Genomic DNA, 19,065 nt, shown 5'->3' with positions numbered 1-19,065 from the left:
AGTGTTTTTATCACGTAGCTGCCGTAGTGCCTCTTTCTCATAGAGGACACACGGCCAAACTACCACGTTCCCACCTTTGTCAGCACATTTAAATACCAAATCAGGGTATGACTGTTTAGTTAGAGCTGCTCTCTGAGGACCTGTGAGATTGTCTTGTCCCCGTGCATTGGAGATTTTCTTGAAGTCCTCAGAGACCAGTTTAGTGAATATCTCAACAGCTGGACTGATTAAGAGGGAGGGAAAGCGTGTTGATTTTGGAAATATTTGTGGGGGGAACCTACCTCTGGCTTCAGTCGCCTGTTCACCGAGGAGGTCCTCCAGTGATTGTAACGCCAATGGCATAATACGATCTTTATAGTGCAGTTTCTTCCAAATTAGTTTACGTGAAAAAAGGTTTAGGTCCTTGAGGGCAGTAAAGAGATGAAATCCATTAGAAGGGGAGAAGGTCAGGCCCATACGGAGCACCTGCAGTTCCGCTTCAGAGAAAGTGTGTGAAGAGAGGTTGATTACCTGAAGGCTATTCTGGCTATCACTCGTCAGTTGCTCCTTTTTCGGGGCCGAGCGTTTGGCATTTTGTCTTGTATTAACATGATAGTTATTATTATTTTTATTTTTGGGGCCCGAGTTAACTGATTTAGGAAGCAAACTGGAGTGGTCGTCGGAGATATCTGACCGTAAAGATGAAGATCTAGATCTAGACGATAACTCGCTCCGAGAACGATGGCGTGATTGCCTTAAAGGATTCCTCCATCTGTATACCCTATTAGCCTTCAGGTCATTAATATCTCTCTGGAACTTGTTAGTCTTGACTTTTTGTAGTTCATCTGCCAGGGTTTGAATCTCTGCATCAATCTCCTCATTAAATTGCTTAAAAGCAGGTGCTATCAAATCGTGTTTTAGATTAGTTAAAAGAGCCTCAATCTCATTCTCCATTTCAGTAATGGATACCTGATTACGGTCTCTCAAAAGGGTGAGGAACCCTTTAGAGCAGGTATTAGTGCATTCTTCCCATTTGTCTTTAAATACTTTGTCATTAATGGGGAACACCTGGATACAGAGTCCCCTGGGGATCAAACCCTGCTGTATATATCTCTCCAGAAAGGTGTGGTTCCACCATGTGCTTGTCCTCCTCCTAATGAGGTCTTTAAGCTGTACCATTAAAATCTGCGTATTTGGACCAATGTCGTTGGTGTTGGTAACCAAATCCTCTTTGCACACATCATTTAAAGTTGAGAGCCATGTGACGTCACGGGCCCTATAATCCATAAGAATAGCGGGACAGGCTGTGAAAAACACAGAAATAATTAATGCAACAAGAAATCCCAAAGGCATATTGCCCTAGAGCACACAGTAAGAGCCACAGGCTGTGTTCAATTACAAGTACTAGACTCCAAAAACATATATACCACGAAGAGAGAAAATGGAGCTTTTGTTGAAAGATAAAAAATGTATACAATTTTATTAACAAGAAGTATGAGACAAAACAAGACATAATAAAAAGACATGTGCAAGAGGGCTAGAATAAATAGCAGCGGGCACTGGCAGAGCTAGGGGGGGATTGCAGGGGAATACATGCCAAAATAGTAATCACACATCAATAAGTGTAGCTTGCACCCATGAATCCCCTAGAACCCTCACTGTGGCAATTAGACTCCACTGGGTGGGGCTCTGCAGGTAAACTGTGGACTGTGGCAATATTATAGTTGTTCAATCACTGATAGGTACTTCAGCCATAGTAGTCCAATAGACAGCAGAGAAAGACCCCCATTGGGGCGTAAAAAGACCACAGTAGAGGAAGATGGCAAGTGACAGTGCTTACCCTAGGCCAATGTGCCAGAAGATAGAGGGGATAAGCCGCTTCCCAACGCGCGTTTCACGTGTAATCTAATCGGCTTTCTCAAGGGAAGGTATGTTGGTGTGGCAGCAGGACCTTGAAATACATCAGGTGGGCGGTCAAGTGGTACACCACGGGCCCGTCAAACAACCAATAACATCCATAGTATGGCGCATGCGCAGTGGAGCGAGCAGGCCCCGCAGCAGCAACACGGCGGTCACTTCCGGGAGCACGCGTAGTCACAGAGGGGAAGACGCCGGGCGCCGCTGAGCGGGGCAAGATCGCGCCACGCGCACAGAATGTGAATGGTAAAGTAGCACAGAGTGTGTTTAAAGTAACAGAACATAAATGACACTATGAATAGGCTACATAGATATCGATGAGACACATCACCACATAAGTCAACAAGATAACACAGAGTGATAATAAAGTATCGAGGCACCAATAACTCTTTATAAGTGGGATACATAGATATCAATGGGTCATATCAACACATATATATTACGTACAGACCAAAAGTTTGGACACACCTTCTCATTTAAAGATTTTTCTGTATTTTTATGACTATGAAAATTGTACATTCACACTGAAGGCATCAAAACTATGAATTAACACATGTGGAATTATATACTTAACAAAAAGTGTGAAACAACTGAAAATATGTTTTATATTCTAGGTGCTTCAAAGTAGCCACCTTTTGCTTTGATGACTGCATTGCACACTCTTGATGAGCTTCAAGAGGTAGTCACCGGAAATGGTCTTCCAACAATCTTGAAGGAGTTCCCAGAGCTGCTTAGCACTTGTTGACTCTTTTGCCTTCACTCTGCGGTCCAGCTCACCCCAAACCATCTCGATTGGGTTCAGGTCTGGTGACTGTGGAGGCCAGGTCATCTGGCGTAGCACCCCATCACTCTTCTTCTTGGTCAAATAACCCTGATACAGCCTGGAGGTGTGTTTGGGGTCATTGTTCTGTTGAAAAATATATGATGGTCCAACTAAACGCAAACCTGATGGAATAGCATGCCGCTGCAAGATGCTGTGGTAGCCATGCTGGTTCAGTATGCCTTCAATCTTGAATAAATCCCCAACAGTGTCACCAGCAAAGCACCCCCCCACACACACCATCACATCTCCTCCTCCATGCTTCACGGTGGGAACCAAGCATGTAGAGTCCATCCGTTCACCTTTTCTGCGTCGCACAAAGACACGGTGGTTGGAACCAAAGATCTCAAATTTGGACTCATCAGACCAAAGCACAGATTTCCACTGGTCTAATGTCCATTCCTTGTGTTCTTTAGCCCAAACAAGTCTCTTCTGCTTGTTGCCTGTCCTTAGCAGTGGTTTCCTAGCAGCTATTTTACCATGAAGGCCTGCTGCACAAAGTCTCCTCTTAACAGTTGTTGAAGAGATGTGTCTGCTGCTAGAACTCTGTGTGACATTGACCTGGTCTCTAATCTGAGCATCTGTTAACCTGCGATTTCTGAGGCTGGTGACTCGAATAAACTTATCCTCAGAAGCAGAGGTGACTCTTGGTCTTCCTTTCCTGGGGCGGTCCGCATGTGAGGCAGTTTCTTTGTAGCGCTTGATGGTTTTTTTCAACTTCACTTGGGGACACTTTCAAAGTTTTCCGAATTTTTCGCACTGACTGACCTTCATTCCTTAAAGTAATGATGGCCACTCGTTTTTCTTTACTTAGCTGCTTTTTTCTTGCCATAATACAAATTCTAACAGTCTATTCAGTAGGACTATCAGCTGTGTATCCACCTGACTTCTGCACAACACAACTGATGGTCCCAACCCCATTTAGAAGGCAAGAAATCCCACTTATTAAACCTGACAGGGCACACCTGTGAAGTGAAAACCATTTCCGGTGACTACCTCTTGAAGCTCATCAAGAGAATGCCAAGAGTGTGCAAAGCAATCATCAAAGCAAAAGGTGGCTACTTTGAAGAACCTAGAATATAAGACATATTTTCAGTTGTTTCACACTTTTTTGTTAAGTATATAATTCCACATGTGTTAATTCATAGTTTTGATGCCTTCAGTGTGAATGTACAATTTTCAGAGTCATGAAAATACAGAAAAATCTTTAAATGAGAAGGTGTGTCCAAACTTTTTGTCTGTACTGTATATATTATATATATATATATGCACACACACATTAGGTCGTGACTTCACAATTTTGTAGGTAATATAACCCCTTAAGGATGCAGTTGATTTTCAATGTCGTGTTTTTTTCCTCCTCGCCTATATAAAATAACCATAACATAATTTTTGATTTTTCAGTCTATATAGCCATATGAAGACTGTGTGGTTTTTTTTGCAGGACAAGTTGTAGTTTGTAATAACACCACTGATTTTACGGTACGGGAAATAGGCAAAAAAAAAATTGTGCAGTGAAATCACCTATTAAGTAGATTAGGTTACTTGTGTTGTTTTTTTCATTGCATTTTTTTGTCTCTTTTTGGTGTCAGGCTTTACATAAAGCTGCTTTGTTTTTGCCACTGCCTGGTATTTTGCTTTGACAAAGCTGTATGATACAATCATGTACAGATTACATGTGTTTTTAGTAAGTAGTATATATACTGTATACTCACTGTTTATCATGTCAGCTAACTGGCTTGTTATTTGAGAAAGACGCAAGAAAACTCCAAAACGCGTTATGTTTTAAACATTTCAATAAAGAACTGCTTTTCTACAGAAGTAATTTTGGATTGGTGCACTTTGGATCCTTTTTTTATTTTCTCTTTGGATAATATTCATTCCATTGGGTAAAATTATAGAATGATAGAATGTTAGATTGGAGGGGACCTACAGGGTCATAGTGTGCAACCCCCTGCTCAATGCAGAATTCACTAAACCATCTTGTGCATTTTGCCGCACCAACAAGGTTGCAGGTTGGCGGTTGTTTAATAGCTCATTTTCAGGACAAACCCATTTCTGATGCACAGTGAAGAACGATCAGTAATAAATCAGTCAGCGGCATTGATTTTCTTCCTTCTCGGCAGCACAGGCTCTGTACACAGGAATATGGCAAGCACAGAACAATAATTTTTTGTGCAGACCAAAAGATAATTTTATCCGACTAATGAGTGTTTTGCTCGTTCGAAGAAAGATCGTCAACCAGTTCACACAGACTATCGTGAAATGAGCGTTCCTAGGAATGCCCGTTCACGATAATCATGCAGTATAAATGGATCTTAAGGCCTGCCTCCTGACATTTCCTCCTCACATCCCATGACCTCCTCACAGTCTTCAAGTTACGGATTTCCCATCTTGCTAATAATGTCTTCTCGACTTCCATGCCACTCTGATAGCAGGATCAGTGCAAACAGTCCGGTCCTTGCATAGTTGCATAGCTGCCTAGTGTATTAAGGCTTAGTGCCCACGATGCAGAAATGCTGCATATTTTTTCCGCTTCTCCCTGGCAGGAAAAACGTATGCGGATTTTACATGCGTTTTTCCCGCCAGGTAGAAGCGTTTGTCAAGCGTTTTTTGCATGCATTTCTGCATGCAGATTGACAAGCGCTTTGCCAAGCGATTTTAGCATCTCTTGGAAAAGTGCTTGACAACTTGGTCACACTATATAAATCCATGTAACCGGCATGGATTTATATAGCGTGACCAAGTAATAGTTAAAAAAAATAAATAAAAAATGATTAAAAAAAACCCCATTATACTCACCCTCCGATGTCCCCCGGTCTTTTCTCCGCTGCGTCCAGTCTCTTGTACAGCTTGCGGTGGTGTGAAAGGACCTTCCATGACGTAATTTAGTCATGTGACAGGTCACGCGACCCCCGACGTCAGCGGTTGCATAACCTGTCACATGACTAAATGACGTCATAGAAGGTCCTTTCACACCACCGCAAGCTGTACAAGAGACTAGAACCAGCAGAGAAAAGACCGGGGGACATCAGAAGGTGATTATATGTTTATTTTTTATTCTTTTTTTAACAGGTACCATGGTATCCGGGACTGGAGGAGAGTCATTGAATCGCTTAATATTTGCATGTGCACATGTAGTCATGCGTATATTAAGCGTTTCAATTAATGGCAGCAATTACGCTGCGTGTCCGCAAAATTAATGGACATGATGCGTATTTTTCCGCAATGATAATCCGCAGCGGAAATTTCCGCAGCATGTGCACAGCACATGCGGATTATCATTGGGGACCATGGGACACATATTACCAAGCGTTTTTGCTGCGGAAATTCCGTGGCAAAAATGCTTGAAAAATGCATAGTGGGCACGCAGCCTTAAGCTGCGTGCTCAGCAGTGCATAGTAGAGACCTTAGCACAAAATGCCGCCATCTGCTCTACCCATTGATGCTGCTATTGTTTGTTATATGTACTGTAATACTACAGTATGTAGTAGAAATGACAATCTCTTACACCTGCAGCTGGGCATCATATAAAGTACAAAGTTATCAGTGTTGGGGTCCATCAGTTTGCTCCTAGCTGCCTTAACCACCCATTGGCTTCCCACAGGTGCACCGAAGTAGGGAAGGTGTTCACCATAGGGAAAACATTACACAGTTCTCCCAGAAATCAATAGTCTCTCTATATAATGTATAAACATGCAGTGTGCTTCAGAAAGAAGGTGCTCTTTATAACCACTCACCAAGCGGACTAATAGATGACCATCCTAAACAAGAGACCTCCCCCCCTCTGTTGCCTCAGAATTTGCTAAACCACACTTTTATATTAAGAATAGTTTATTGAATATGTGTATGTATAGTATACCTCCCATCGGGTACACATACAAAACACTAAACTTCAATGCACTAAACACACTATATAAATACATTATGTAACATACCATATTCTAGTCAATACTAAATGTGTGCTGCTTCACTTTGGGTTGTGATTTGTTGCACATCACATCTGCAATTTTGATTAACATAAATAAACCTACAAAAAAACCTGTTGAAAGAATAAAGGGGTTTTCCAGGCTTACAATATTAGTGACCTAGAGAAGGATAGGACATCAATATCAGATTTGTGGTGTAGTGGTTGTTCCCAGGTAATGCAGCTAGTGAAGGGGATAGAAGGTCCCAGAAATGGTTCCTACACAGAGCATGGAGCCGAGCTATTCACCATTTACATTTGTCCGCCAACAGAGCTAAAAACATATGATCAATAGGAGTGTCGGATCCCCAGTGATCTGATCTGGATGACCCATCTTCAGAATAGGTCACCAATAGGATACCCCCAGAAAATCCCTTTAAATATTCATAAAATTCTTAATAAATATTAAAAATAAAATAGCAGTTGAAAATCCATGGTGGCAATTGGATTGAACTGCTACAAAATGAAGAGAAACTAATTTATTACATACATTTTACACATTTATAAAATTAGATCAGTAAAAGCATAGGGACATTTTTTTTACCTAAATGAGTTTTTTGAAGAAAAATCATTTTTACAATTGGTTTTCAGTAAAACTTTAGGAACATTTTCATTTTGTAAGCGCTTTATCACACTGTCTATGTGTGTCTGCATTAGTGAGCCAGTTCTTTTTTTCTAAATTGCAAAAGTGGGATATTTCTCCTATAAACCGCTATTTTATTCCTTTGTAAAAAAGCGTGTATTAGTGGATTTTTGATGTTGCGTTTGTGCATAAAATTACATGCATTGTAATGGCAAAATCTTGGAATCACATGATTCACTACTTGTAATATAATTAAAAAAAAGCAGATACAATACACTAAAGTTTTAAATGCATAAAAAGCTCCAAAAACAGCAGGGAAAATACATGTAAAATGGAAGTGGTTTTATATCCAGCATTTTCAGGCCAGTGAACACTGCCAAAAAATGAGTAGAGGGGTTTAAACTTGATGTAATAATTATAGTTATTAATAAATAGTAAATGCAGTAAAATTGCTTAGGCATAGGAAGAAATGTTGTTGGATTTCCATCAGGAAATAGTAGTCCTAATAGAAAAATAAAAAGTTGTAGCTGGTTTGCCTTTTTTCTTTTATTAAATATAACTCTGGTTAACCCCTTAACAACATTTGCCGTACTAATACGCGTCTGTGCCCTGGGACTTAAGAGCCAGACCCGTATTAGTACGTCATGGCGATCGCGCGCGCACACAGGCTGAGCGGGCGCGATCGCCGCCGGGTGTCAGCTGATAGTACCGGGTGTCAGCTGTGACAATGTGCAGGGAGCGGTCCTGCACCGCTCCCAGCACATTAACCCCCGCGATGCTGCGATCGAAGTCGATCGAAGTCGATCGCGGCATTGCGGGGGCAAGGGGAGGTGATCGCCGATACTCACCTCCTCTTCCGGCTTCCAGCGCAGTCTGCAAAGGCTTCCCGGGTGTTGCCATGACGACCCGATGTCGTCATGACAACATCCGGGTCACCAGACAGCAGGAAGATTGCTTGGACATGCGCAGTGCATCTCCAAGCAATCTTCACACTGTGCATTTCTGACAGCTTGCATGGCATAGGGATGGTGCTGCATTCCTGTGCCATGCAGGCGATCAGAGAAAAAAAAGTGAAAGTCCCAGAGTGGGACAAAGTAATAAAGTGTATAAACTGTGTGAAAGTGGAAAAAAATAAAATAAAATTTGCAAAAATATAAAAAAAAAAAAATAAAAATAATAATAATCCACCAAAAATAAAAATATAATGTACCCATCAATAAATATTATTATAAAAAAAAAAAAATAAAAAAATAAAAGTACACATATTTGGTATCGCCGCGTCCGGAACAACCTGACCTATAAAACTGTCCCACTAGTTAACCCCTTCAGTGAACACGGTAAAAAAAAAAAACGAAGCAAAAAACAATGCTTTATCACCATACCGCCAAACAAAAAGTGGAATAACACGCGATCAAAAAGACGCATATAAATAAAAATGACACCGCTGAAAACGTCATCTCGTCCCGCAAAAAACAAGCCGCCATACAGCTCCATCAGCCGAAAAATAAAAAAGTTATAGCTCTCAGAATAAAGCGATGCTAAAAAATATTTTTTTCTATAAAATAGCTTTTATTGTGTATAAGCGCCAAAACATAGAAAAATGATACAAATGTGGTACCGCTGTAAACGTACTGACCCGAAGAATAAAGCTACCTCATCAATTTTACCACACGCGGAACAGAATTTAAAAAAAAAAAAACAAAAAAAAAAACAATTCCTGAATTGTTGGTTTTTGTTTATTTTGCCTCCCAAAAATCGGAATAGAAAGCGATCAAAAAATGTCACGTGCCTGAAAATGGCACCAATAACAATGTCAAGTCATCCCGCAAAAAACGAGCCGTCACATGACTGTCTGCCAAAATCTGGAAAAATTATAGCTCTCAAAATATGGCGATGCAAAAACTAGATTTTACAAAAAATGCGCCTTTTAGTGTGTGACAGCTGTCAGTCATAAAAACCCCATATGATTCTGGCATTGCTGTAATCACACCGACTCGAAGAATAAAGTCGTCTAATCACTTATACCGCACGAGGAACGGCGTCAAAAATAAACTCTTGGGTTAGGATTGGGCTAGGGTTAGGGCTGGGTTTGGGGCTAGGGCTGTGCTGGGGCTAGGGTTGTGCTGGGGCTAGGGTTGTGCTGGGGCTAGGGTTGTGCTGGGGCTAGGGTTGTGCTGGGGCTAGGGTTGTGCTGGGGCTAGGGTTGTGCTGGGGCTAGGGTTGTGCTGGGGCTAGGGCTGGGGTTGGGATTTTTTTCAAAAGTAAGAAAAAAAGATGACGATATGGCGACTAGTGTTGAGAGCAAGTGCTCGCTACTTGAGTTTGCATCGGGTGCTCTGGTATGCATTGAGTATCGTGGGTATTTGAGTGACATGCTCGAGTCTCTGCCCCATATGCTTCGCGGCCAAAAAACTTTACGGGGATTGCCTGCCATGATATCCGCTAACAAATTGTCGGCTCAAATTGTTAGCGGATATCATGTTGCATTTGGAGAGTCCCTGTGTGCCCAAACATTGGAGCTCCCCTACAAGTGACCCCATTTTGGAAACTAGACCCCCCAAGGCACCTATCTAGATGCATAGTGAGCACTTGGAACCCCAGGTGCTTCACAAATTGATTCATAAAAATGAAAAAGTGTTTTTTTTTTCACTTTTTCATTTTTACGAATCAATTTGTGAAGCACCTTGGGGTTCCAAGTGCTCACTATGCATCTATAAAGGTGCCTTGGGGGGTCTAGTTTCCAAAATGGGGTCACTTGTGGGGGAGCTCCAAAGTTTGGGCACAGAGGGGCTCTCCAAACGCAATGTGGTGTCCGCTAACAATTTGAGCCGATTTTCCATTCAATTTGTTAGCGGATACCATGTTGCATTTAGAGAGTCCCTGTGTGCCCAAACATTGGAGCTCACCCACAAGTGACCCCATTTTGGAAACTAGACCCCCCAAGGCACCTATCTAGATGCATAGTGAGCACTTGGAACCCCTAGGTGCTTCACAAATTGATTCGTAAAAATGAAAAAATGTTTTTTTTTTTCACTTTTTCATTTTTACGAATCAATTTGTGAAGCACCTGGGGGTTCCAAGTGCTCACTATGCATCTATAAAGGTGCCTTGGGGGGTCTAGTTTCCAAAATGGGGTCACTTGTGGGGGAGCTCCAAAGTTTGGGCACACAGGGGCTCTCCAAACACAACATGGCGTCCGCTAATTATTCAAGCAAATTTTACAATCAAAAAGTCAAATGGCGCTCCTTCCCTTCCGAGCCCTGCCGTGCGCCCAAACAGTGTTTTTTCCCCAAATATTGCGTATCTGCGTGCCCAGGGGAAATTGCACAACAAATTTTGGGGTCCATTTTTTCTTGTTACCCCTGTGAAAATAAAAAAAATTGGGTCTAAAGTAACATTTTTGTGAAAAAAGTTAAATGTTCATTTTTTTCTTCCACATTCAAAAAATTCCTGTGAAGCACCTGAAGGGTTAATAAAGTTCTTGAATGTGGTTTTGAGCACCTTGAGGGGTGCAGTTTTTAGAATGGTGTCACTTTTGGGTATTTTCTGTCATAAAGACCTCTCCAAGTGACTTCAAATGTGATGTGGTCCCTAAAAAAATGGTTTTGTAAATTTTGTTGGAAAAATGAGAAATCGCTGGTCAACTTTTAACCCTTATAGCTCCCTAACAAAAAAAAATTTTGGTTCCAAAATTGTGCTGATGTAAAGTAGACATGTGGGAAATTTTATTTATTAACTCTTTTGTGTGACATATCGCTCTGATTTCAGGGCTTAAAAATTCAAATTTTGAAAATTGCAAAATTTTCAAAATTTTCGCCAAATTTCCGTTTTTTTCACAAATAAACGCAAGTGATATCGAAGAAATTTTTCCACAATCATGAAGTACAATATGTCACGAAAAAACAATCTCAGAATCAGGGGGATCCGTTGAAGCGTTCCAGAGTAATTACCTCATAAAGTGACAGTGGTCAGAATTGTAAAAATTGGCCCGGTCATTAACGTGCAAACCACCCGCGGGGCTTAAGGGGTTAAAGCATAAAAATGGATAGACATCTGGTCTCCTGGATTACATTCAGCGGTTAACAGTCCAGGACTATACTCTCGCTGCTAAAGGAGATGACCAGATCAGCAGTTGTCTTGCTGAAGCAACTTCAACACAATATGGCTGTTTGGCAACGAAACTGCTAAAGAATTGAAATCTATGGCTCGCCATACACATCACAAGGCAGCCAGCTGAATAATGGTTTGGCCAATTGTTTTTCATGGAGGGCTCTTCCCATACACAAGAGTGCTCGCTCGACGAAGTGTGTCTGTGTTCTCTATGAAAAACATGAACATGTCTGGTGGCGGCCTATCTCTGGGAGAGCAAAGTGATTAGTAGTCCAAAATCAAACGCGCCCAATCGTCTTCTCCAACAAACAGTCGGCCAGCGCACCTCTATACATTAGTCTGTGGGCTGAACCTATCGATGTTGGCAGTTCTGCTGACATTAGTCTAGTCTAATGTGTCTGGGCGCCTTACATAATAATAGCAGTGGTACACGTTTATTGAGTCTGTGTGTTCAGATTCTCAGTCTATACTGGTGTAAATGAAATATGCCATATTTTCCAATAGCAACAAATCAGATTCCATATCTCAGTTTTAGGCCACGGCCCCACCATCCGTATTCGGTCAGTATTTTTTCTCAGGAGTGGGAGACAAAACCAGGTGAGGAACAATCAGAGAAAAGGTATAATAGAAACAAGTCACCAATTCTGCATTTATCACCCACTCCTGAGAAAAAATACTGACCGAATACTGACCAAATACTGATAGTGGGGCCATGGCCTTAGAAGATCATTTGGAAAGTGAAATCAGTTACTTGTTGGCTAGTGTCAGCAAGTCTGGCCCAAGATGTTCCATTTCTGACTAACTGACAATACTTATTCCTGTGCTGTGCAGTTGCTGTAGTTGGTACATTTACTACGTGGTCCACATTCATCCTGGCTGTGAACTTTCTGATGATTATTAAGACCTGATCTGTGTATGAAGCGTTTTCCACATTCCAAACATGCAAATGGTTTTTCCCCTGTGTGAAACTTCATATGTCTTAAAAGAGCAGAATTCTGGGTAAAACATTTCTCGCATAGAAGACAGTGAAACGGCTTCTCCCCTGTGTGAGTCCGCAAGTGTTTAATGAGGTCTGCTTTCCGCGTGAAGCCTTTGCTGCATTCAGAACATATGAACCGTTTCTCACCAGAGTGGATTCTCTCATGCTGAATTAGGTTGGACTTTTCAGTAAAACGTTTCCCGCAGTAAGAACATGAAAATGGTTTTTCACCTGTGTGACTTCTCTGATGGATCAAGAGTTTGGTATACTGAGTGAACGATTTATCACATTCCAAACAGGGAAATATTTTGTCACTTTTAGGAGGTCCACTGCCAATGAAATCTGATACATCAGGAGAAGGGTCCTTAGAAGGATTACTATTTATATCTGCGGCCTGAAGGACTGGATGGATATTTGCAAAACTGGGATTTTCTCCTGGAAATTTTTTTGGGAAAGGTTTATCTTCTACTTTAGAATCAGGAGATAAAATATATTGATCTTCCATGGTATTCCTAATGTTGTGTCCATCTGCAAGGAATAATACAGAAGCCGGTGAATACAGATATTTAGGAAAAACATTGACTATAACTAGCATACAAGGGAGATTTAGTTTAAAAAAATGATATGTTGGTATATATATATAGTACAGACCAAAAGTTTGGACACACCTTCTCATTTAAAGATTTTTCTGTATTTTCATTACTATGATAATAATTGACAATGACCCCAAACACACCTCCAGGCTGTGTAAGGGCTATTTGACCAAGAGGGAGAGTGATGGGGTGCTACGCCAGATGACCTGGCCTCCACAGTCACCAGACCTGAACCCAATCGAGATGGTTTGGGGTGAGCTGGACTGCAGAGTGAAGGCAAAAGGGCCAACAAGTGCTAAGCATCTCTGGGAACTCCTTCAAGATTGTTGGAAGACCATTTCCGGTGACTACATCTTGAAGCTCATCAAGAGAATGCCAAGAGTGTGCAAAGCAGTCATCAAAGCAAAAGGTGGCTACTTTGAAGAACCTAGAATATAAGACATATTTTCAGTTGTTTCACACTTTTTTGTTAAGTATATAATTCCACATGTGGTAATTCATAGTTTTGATGCCTTCAGTGTGAATGTACAGTTTTCAAAGTCATGAAAATACAGACAAATCTTTAAATGAGAAGGTGTGTCCAAACTTTTGGTCTGTACTGTATATATATATACACACACACACACACACACACACACACACACACACACACACACACAAGGTGGTCCAAAAGTAGGAGGCCAGAAAATAACATTTATTTTGATTTATATATAAAATTATATTTACTAACACAAGCATAACATTGACAATTAAATTTTATTCTGAACTATAATACAAAAGCCCTTACATTTTATCAATGCAGGTGCTCAAACTGTTTTCCATTACAATTTGCACAGCTTTGAAGTCGGCCTCTTACGCTTCAACAAACTTTTTTTGCACAAGTCTCTTTGGGTATTAATTTCTTGAAATGCATCTCTTATGTAATTTTTCACATCACTGACACATGGGGTGTGGGAGCACTGAATATTCATGCTCCTTAATAGCTGTACACAGTGTAGCCGCGCTGCGGCTGCTGCTGCTGCCGGCTATCTCCCATGGGTGTGGGGAGGGGGTGAATATTCATGCCCTTTAATGAGCGGGCACAGGAGATAGCCAGCAGCAGCAGCAGGAGCCGCAGCACGGCTCCGCTGTGTGCCGGCTATGAAAGAGAGTGAAGTCACTGCTCCCTGCGCACACAGACCCGGCTTGGGGAGCAGTGACTTCCGGCAGCTGATCTCTCCATGTGAGCCGCGCATGGCAGTGACGTCATGCGCGGCTCACATGGAGAGATCAGTGCAGGCAGACAGGATGCAGCGCTGGAGGAGAGAAGAGAGGTGAGTAGGAGTGTTTATTTTTTTTTAATGTGCAGCCTGATGGGGATTAGGGGTGCCATGCATACCAGGACAGGGATGAGGGGTGCCATGCTAACCAGGACAGGGATGATGGGTGCCATGCATACCAGGATTAGGATGAGGGGTGCCATGCATACCAGGATAGGGATTAGGGGTGCCATGCATACCAGGACAGGGATGAGGGGTGCCATGCATACCAGGATAGGGATGAGGGGTGCCATGCATATCAGGATAGGGATGAGGTGTGCCATGCATACCAGGATATGGATGAGGGGTGCCATGCATACCAGGACAGGGATTAGGTGTGCCATGCATACCAGGATTGGGGATGAGGTGTGTCATGCGTGTCATGCATACCAGGACAGGGATGAGGGGTGCCATGCATACCAGGACAGGGATGATGGGTGCCATGCATACTAGGACAGGGATGATGGGTGCCATGCATACTAGGACAGGGATGATGGGTGCCATGCATACCAGGACAGGGATGATGGGTGCCATGCATACCAGGACAGGGATTAGGGGTGCCATGCATACCAGGATAGGGATTAGGGGTGCCATGCATACCAGGACAGGGATGAGGGGTACCATGCATACCTGGACAGGGATGAGGGGTACCATGCATACCAGGACAGGGGTGAGGGGTGCCATGCATACCAGGATAGGGATGAGGGGTGCCATGCATACCAGGATTAGGATTAGGGGTGCCATGCATACCAGGACAGGGATGAGGGGTACCATGCATACCAGGACAGGGATTAGGGGTGCCAAGCATACCAGGACAGGGATGAGAGGTGCCATGCATACCAGGACAGGGATTAGGGGTGCCATGCATACCAGGATAGGGATTAGGGGTGCCATGCATACCAGGATTAGGATGAGGGGTGCCATGCATACCAGGACAGGGATGAGGGGTGCCATGCATACCAGGACAGGGATGAGGGGTGACATGCATATCAGGATAGGGATGAGGTGTGCCATGCATATCAGGATAGGGATGAGGGGTGCCATGCATACCAGGACAGGGATTAGGTGTGCCATGCATACCAGGATTGGGGATGAGGTGTGTCATGCGTGTCATGCATACCAGGACAGGGATGAGGGGGGCCATGCATACCAGGACAGGGATGATGGGTGCCATGCATACCAGGACAGGGATGATGGGTGCCATGCATACCAGGACAGGGATGATGGGTGCCATGCATACCAGGACAGGGATGATGGGTGCCATGCATACCAGGACAGGGATGATGGGTGCCATGCATACCAGGACAGGGATTAGGGGTGCCATGCATACCAGGATAGGGATTAGGGGTGCCATGCATACCAGGACAGGGATGAGGGGTACCATGCATACCTGGACAGGGATGAGGGGTACCATGCATACCAGAACAGGGGTGAGGGGTGCCATGCATACCAGGATAGGGATGAGGGGTGCCATGCATACCAGGACAGGGATGATGGGTGCCATGCATACCAGGACAGGGATTAGGGGTGCCATGCATACCAGGACAGGGATTAGGGGTGCCATGCATACCAGGACAGGGATGAGGGGTACCATGCATACCAGGACAGGGATGAGGGGTGCCATGCATACCAGGACAGGGATTAGGAGTGCCATGCATACCAGGATAGGGATGAGGGGTGCCATGCATACCAGGATAGGGATGAGGGGTGCCATGCATACCAGGACAGGGATGAGAGGTGCCATGCTAACCAGGACAGGGATGAGGGGTGCCATGCATACCAGGACAGGGATGAGGGGTGCCATGCATATCAGGATAGGTATGAGGCGTGCCATGCATACCAGGATGGAGGGATGCCAGGCATACCAAGATGGGGACCACATATAAAAGGAAGGGGGGCAGCATATATACCAGAATGGGGGATATTGTCAGAATTGGGGGCATTACCCCTATACCAGTGTCAGCAGAAGACCCTCTCTCCCTTAAAAGTACATCATGTCCATATTTTTTGCTTAAATTTTTATATTTTTTTTATTTTCCTCCTCTAAAACCTAGGTGCGTCTTATAGTCCGAAAAATACGGTATCTCCTGTGACTCTTCTATCAAAAAATATTGTTCCTAAAACACCAAAACTTGAAATACCACCCCAAACATTGACACCAGGCTCATTTAGTTGTTGCTCTAATGTTAAATGCATGTTCTCATTATACCAGTAAATACAATTATGTCTGTTAATATGGCCGGATAATCTGAAAGAAGCTTCATCCCTGCACATAATGTTATCTAAAATTACTGGATTTTCTTCCATTTCGTTAAGCATAATCTCACTAAATTGCAGCCGCCTGTGTGGATCATGCTCCAGTAAACCATGAATTAGACGTGGACGATAAGCTTTCCACCCAATAGATTTCAGGATTCTCATGATAGAAGCTCGTGAAGTTCCCAATTCCAAAGAGGCTCTTCTGATGGACTTTTTTGGACTCTGAACAAATGTTTCAGCCACAAGTTGTTTATTATCTTCTGTACAGACTGTTTTGGGTTGACAAGTTTTTGGAGCATTAAGGATTGAGCCAGTGGCACTGAATTTGTCACGAATGTGGTAAATGGTTTGTCTCTTTGGGGCTTGAGTACCAAATGTTTCAACCCAATTTGCTCTAACGGTTTCAGCATTTTGAGATTTCCAATACTCTGCTAAAGTCCATTTTCTTTGATCTGTATTTAAATTATTTGCCATTATGTGTTATCTGAATTATCTGAAAAGAAAACAGATTTGGGAGAGATCTATCTGTGAAAACTGGATCTGTGAAACTGGCTCGGTTGCCCTTAGCAACCAATCAGATTCCACCTTTCAATTTCCAAAGAATCTGTGAGGAATGAAAAGTGGAATCTGATTGGTTGCTAAGGGCAACTGAGCCAGTTTCACTTTACACCATGTTTGATAAATCTCCCCCTTCATAACCTTACTACACTTTCTGTCCACCTACTTTTGGACCACCTTGTATATAAATAATATATGGTATAAGCAGCCTTCTAGGAACAGAACCATGTTTGCCCTTGTGTTGTGTCTAGTATTGCCAGTCCCTTCGAATTAAAGCGAATCTGTCATCAGGTTTTTGCGGCCCCATCAGAGATCAGCATGATGTAGGGGCAGAGATCCTGATTCCAGCAATGTACCACTTTACTGGCTCCTGCAGTTTTTATTAAAAACTGATCTGCTGCAGACCTACCAGTTATCTGAATGCGGAGCTCTGTATAACCCCACCCACACCACTGATTGGTAGATTCCAGTGTACACTGTGCATAGGCAGAAAGCTGCAATCAGTGATGGGGATGTGGTTGGACTACCTGGCTGCAGGTTTACTAGTCCTCTAGTGTTAATCTCTTGCTGATGAAGCAGTAATTTTATAAAAAACTACAGCAAGCAGCTCAGTAAGTGACACATTGCTGGCATCAGGGTTTCTGTCCCTACATTATGCTGCTCTCAGATTAGGCAGCAAAAACTTGGTAACAGATTTCCTTTAATTGAAGTAGCTTTGTTCTTCTAATGTCAAACCTTCTGATCAGAGAATACAGAGGACAACCATAGGTGGTGCAAGGGAAAAAAAAAAAAAGAACAAAAGAAAAACCCTGTGCAAAATTTTAGCACAAATGACTATCAGTCACTGATCAACACTAAGCAGCTACAGGATTTAGATAGGGTAGGGACAGATCTTGGGTCTAGATCGGGAAATATTAAATTCAGCAGTCTTCAGCTGTATACAACAGCGCAGCAGCAATATTGTGGGTAGCACTATTACCTCTCCGCATGGCAGGTTATTCCTATGTGGAAAGGTGGGGTGCAGAGCAGTGACCCAGACTTCAGCACAGTAACTTCATTGGTAGGTTGCTCAAAACAGACCAATTAGGGGGTCACAAGAGGTGGCACCACTGTCCCTGCACCTTGAGAACGTTATGTGATCAGTGCTGCCACAGTGATGACACCTACATTTTTGCAGCTGGCAGTGACCTGATGCAGGAGGATGGATTAGCCCTCAACTCCCCCCATTACCGGACCACCTCCAATCCTGAAAATGGAGCTCTGATTAGTCCCACTGTTTGAATAAAGTGATGGCCACATGTCTGGGGGACTGCTGGAGATAGCAGACCGTTTTTCACATGGAGATTCTAAAATAAAAATTAGTGCAGAGATTTTGTGCTGTCAAGAAAAATCTGCGGCAATAATAAATACCTGTCTATTTATTTAGGGCAGATTCCACAGGGAAAACATGGATTAAATTCCTGGCAGTGCCAGCAGCAAGCCTCAAATCTCCCCCATAAAAATTCAAGTCAGATTTCAATCCATCATGTAACATTGCCCTAAGTAGGGCAATATACCTAACTACTATTTTTTTATGCATTATTTTAACACCTTTTTGATATCCATCATATGAATATAGATCATGTGGGTGGTTGTGTATGCCAACCCCATCCCCCCACATAAGAAAAAATGCAATAGGAAGAGATTAAAATATTACACAAATTTGTATGAATAAAAACTACGGCTCGCCATGCAAAAAACAATCCCTCATACCACATCATGGAAGGAGTGGAAAAAAGAAAAACAATAAGTTATGGGTCGCAGACATTTGGATTTAGTTTTTGACAAGTTTCTGATTCTTTCGTCACCACTAAAATAAAAGAAGTTATATAGGTTTGGTATCAATGTGATCATACTGGCCTGAAGAATCAGGTTGCCAGGTCGTTTTTACCACACAACAATGGGTGTAAAAATTGAAAAATGTTTTTGATGCTCTTGAAATGTTTTCCCCCCATTTTCCTGT

The 19,065-nt window shown here is 42.7% G+C and overlaps 1 protein-coding gene across 1 annotated transcript in view; it reads right to left on the bottom strand.

The window, feature by feature from the left end:
• Positions 1-10,423: 10,423 nt before the first annotated feature.
• The window catches only part of LOC141191439 (uncharacterized), a 32,761-nt gene continuing 24,119 nt past the window's right edge, over positions 10,424-19,065 (bottom strand). The window contains exon 8 of the mRNA XM_073661329.1: positions 10,424-12,883. Coding sequence (XP_073517430.1) covers positions 12,189-12,883 — 695 coding nt within the window. The 3' untranslated portion in view covers positions 10,424-12,188. The remainder of the gene's footprint in view (positions 12,884-19,065) is intronic.

Source organism: Phyllobates terribilis, unplaced genomic scaffold (genome assembly GCF_046119375.1).
Source record: "Phyllobates terribilis strain yellow unplaced genomic scaffold, ASM4611937v1 Scaffold_43__1_contigs__length_10536358, whole genome shotgun sequence".
NCBI lineage: Eukaryota > Metazoa > Chordata > Amphibia > Anura > Dendrobatidae > Phyllobates > Phyllobates terribilis.
This window is presented reverse-complemented; position numbering and strand designations above follow the sequence as displayed.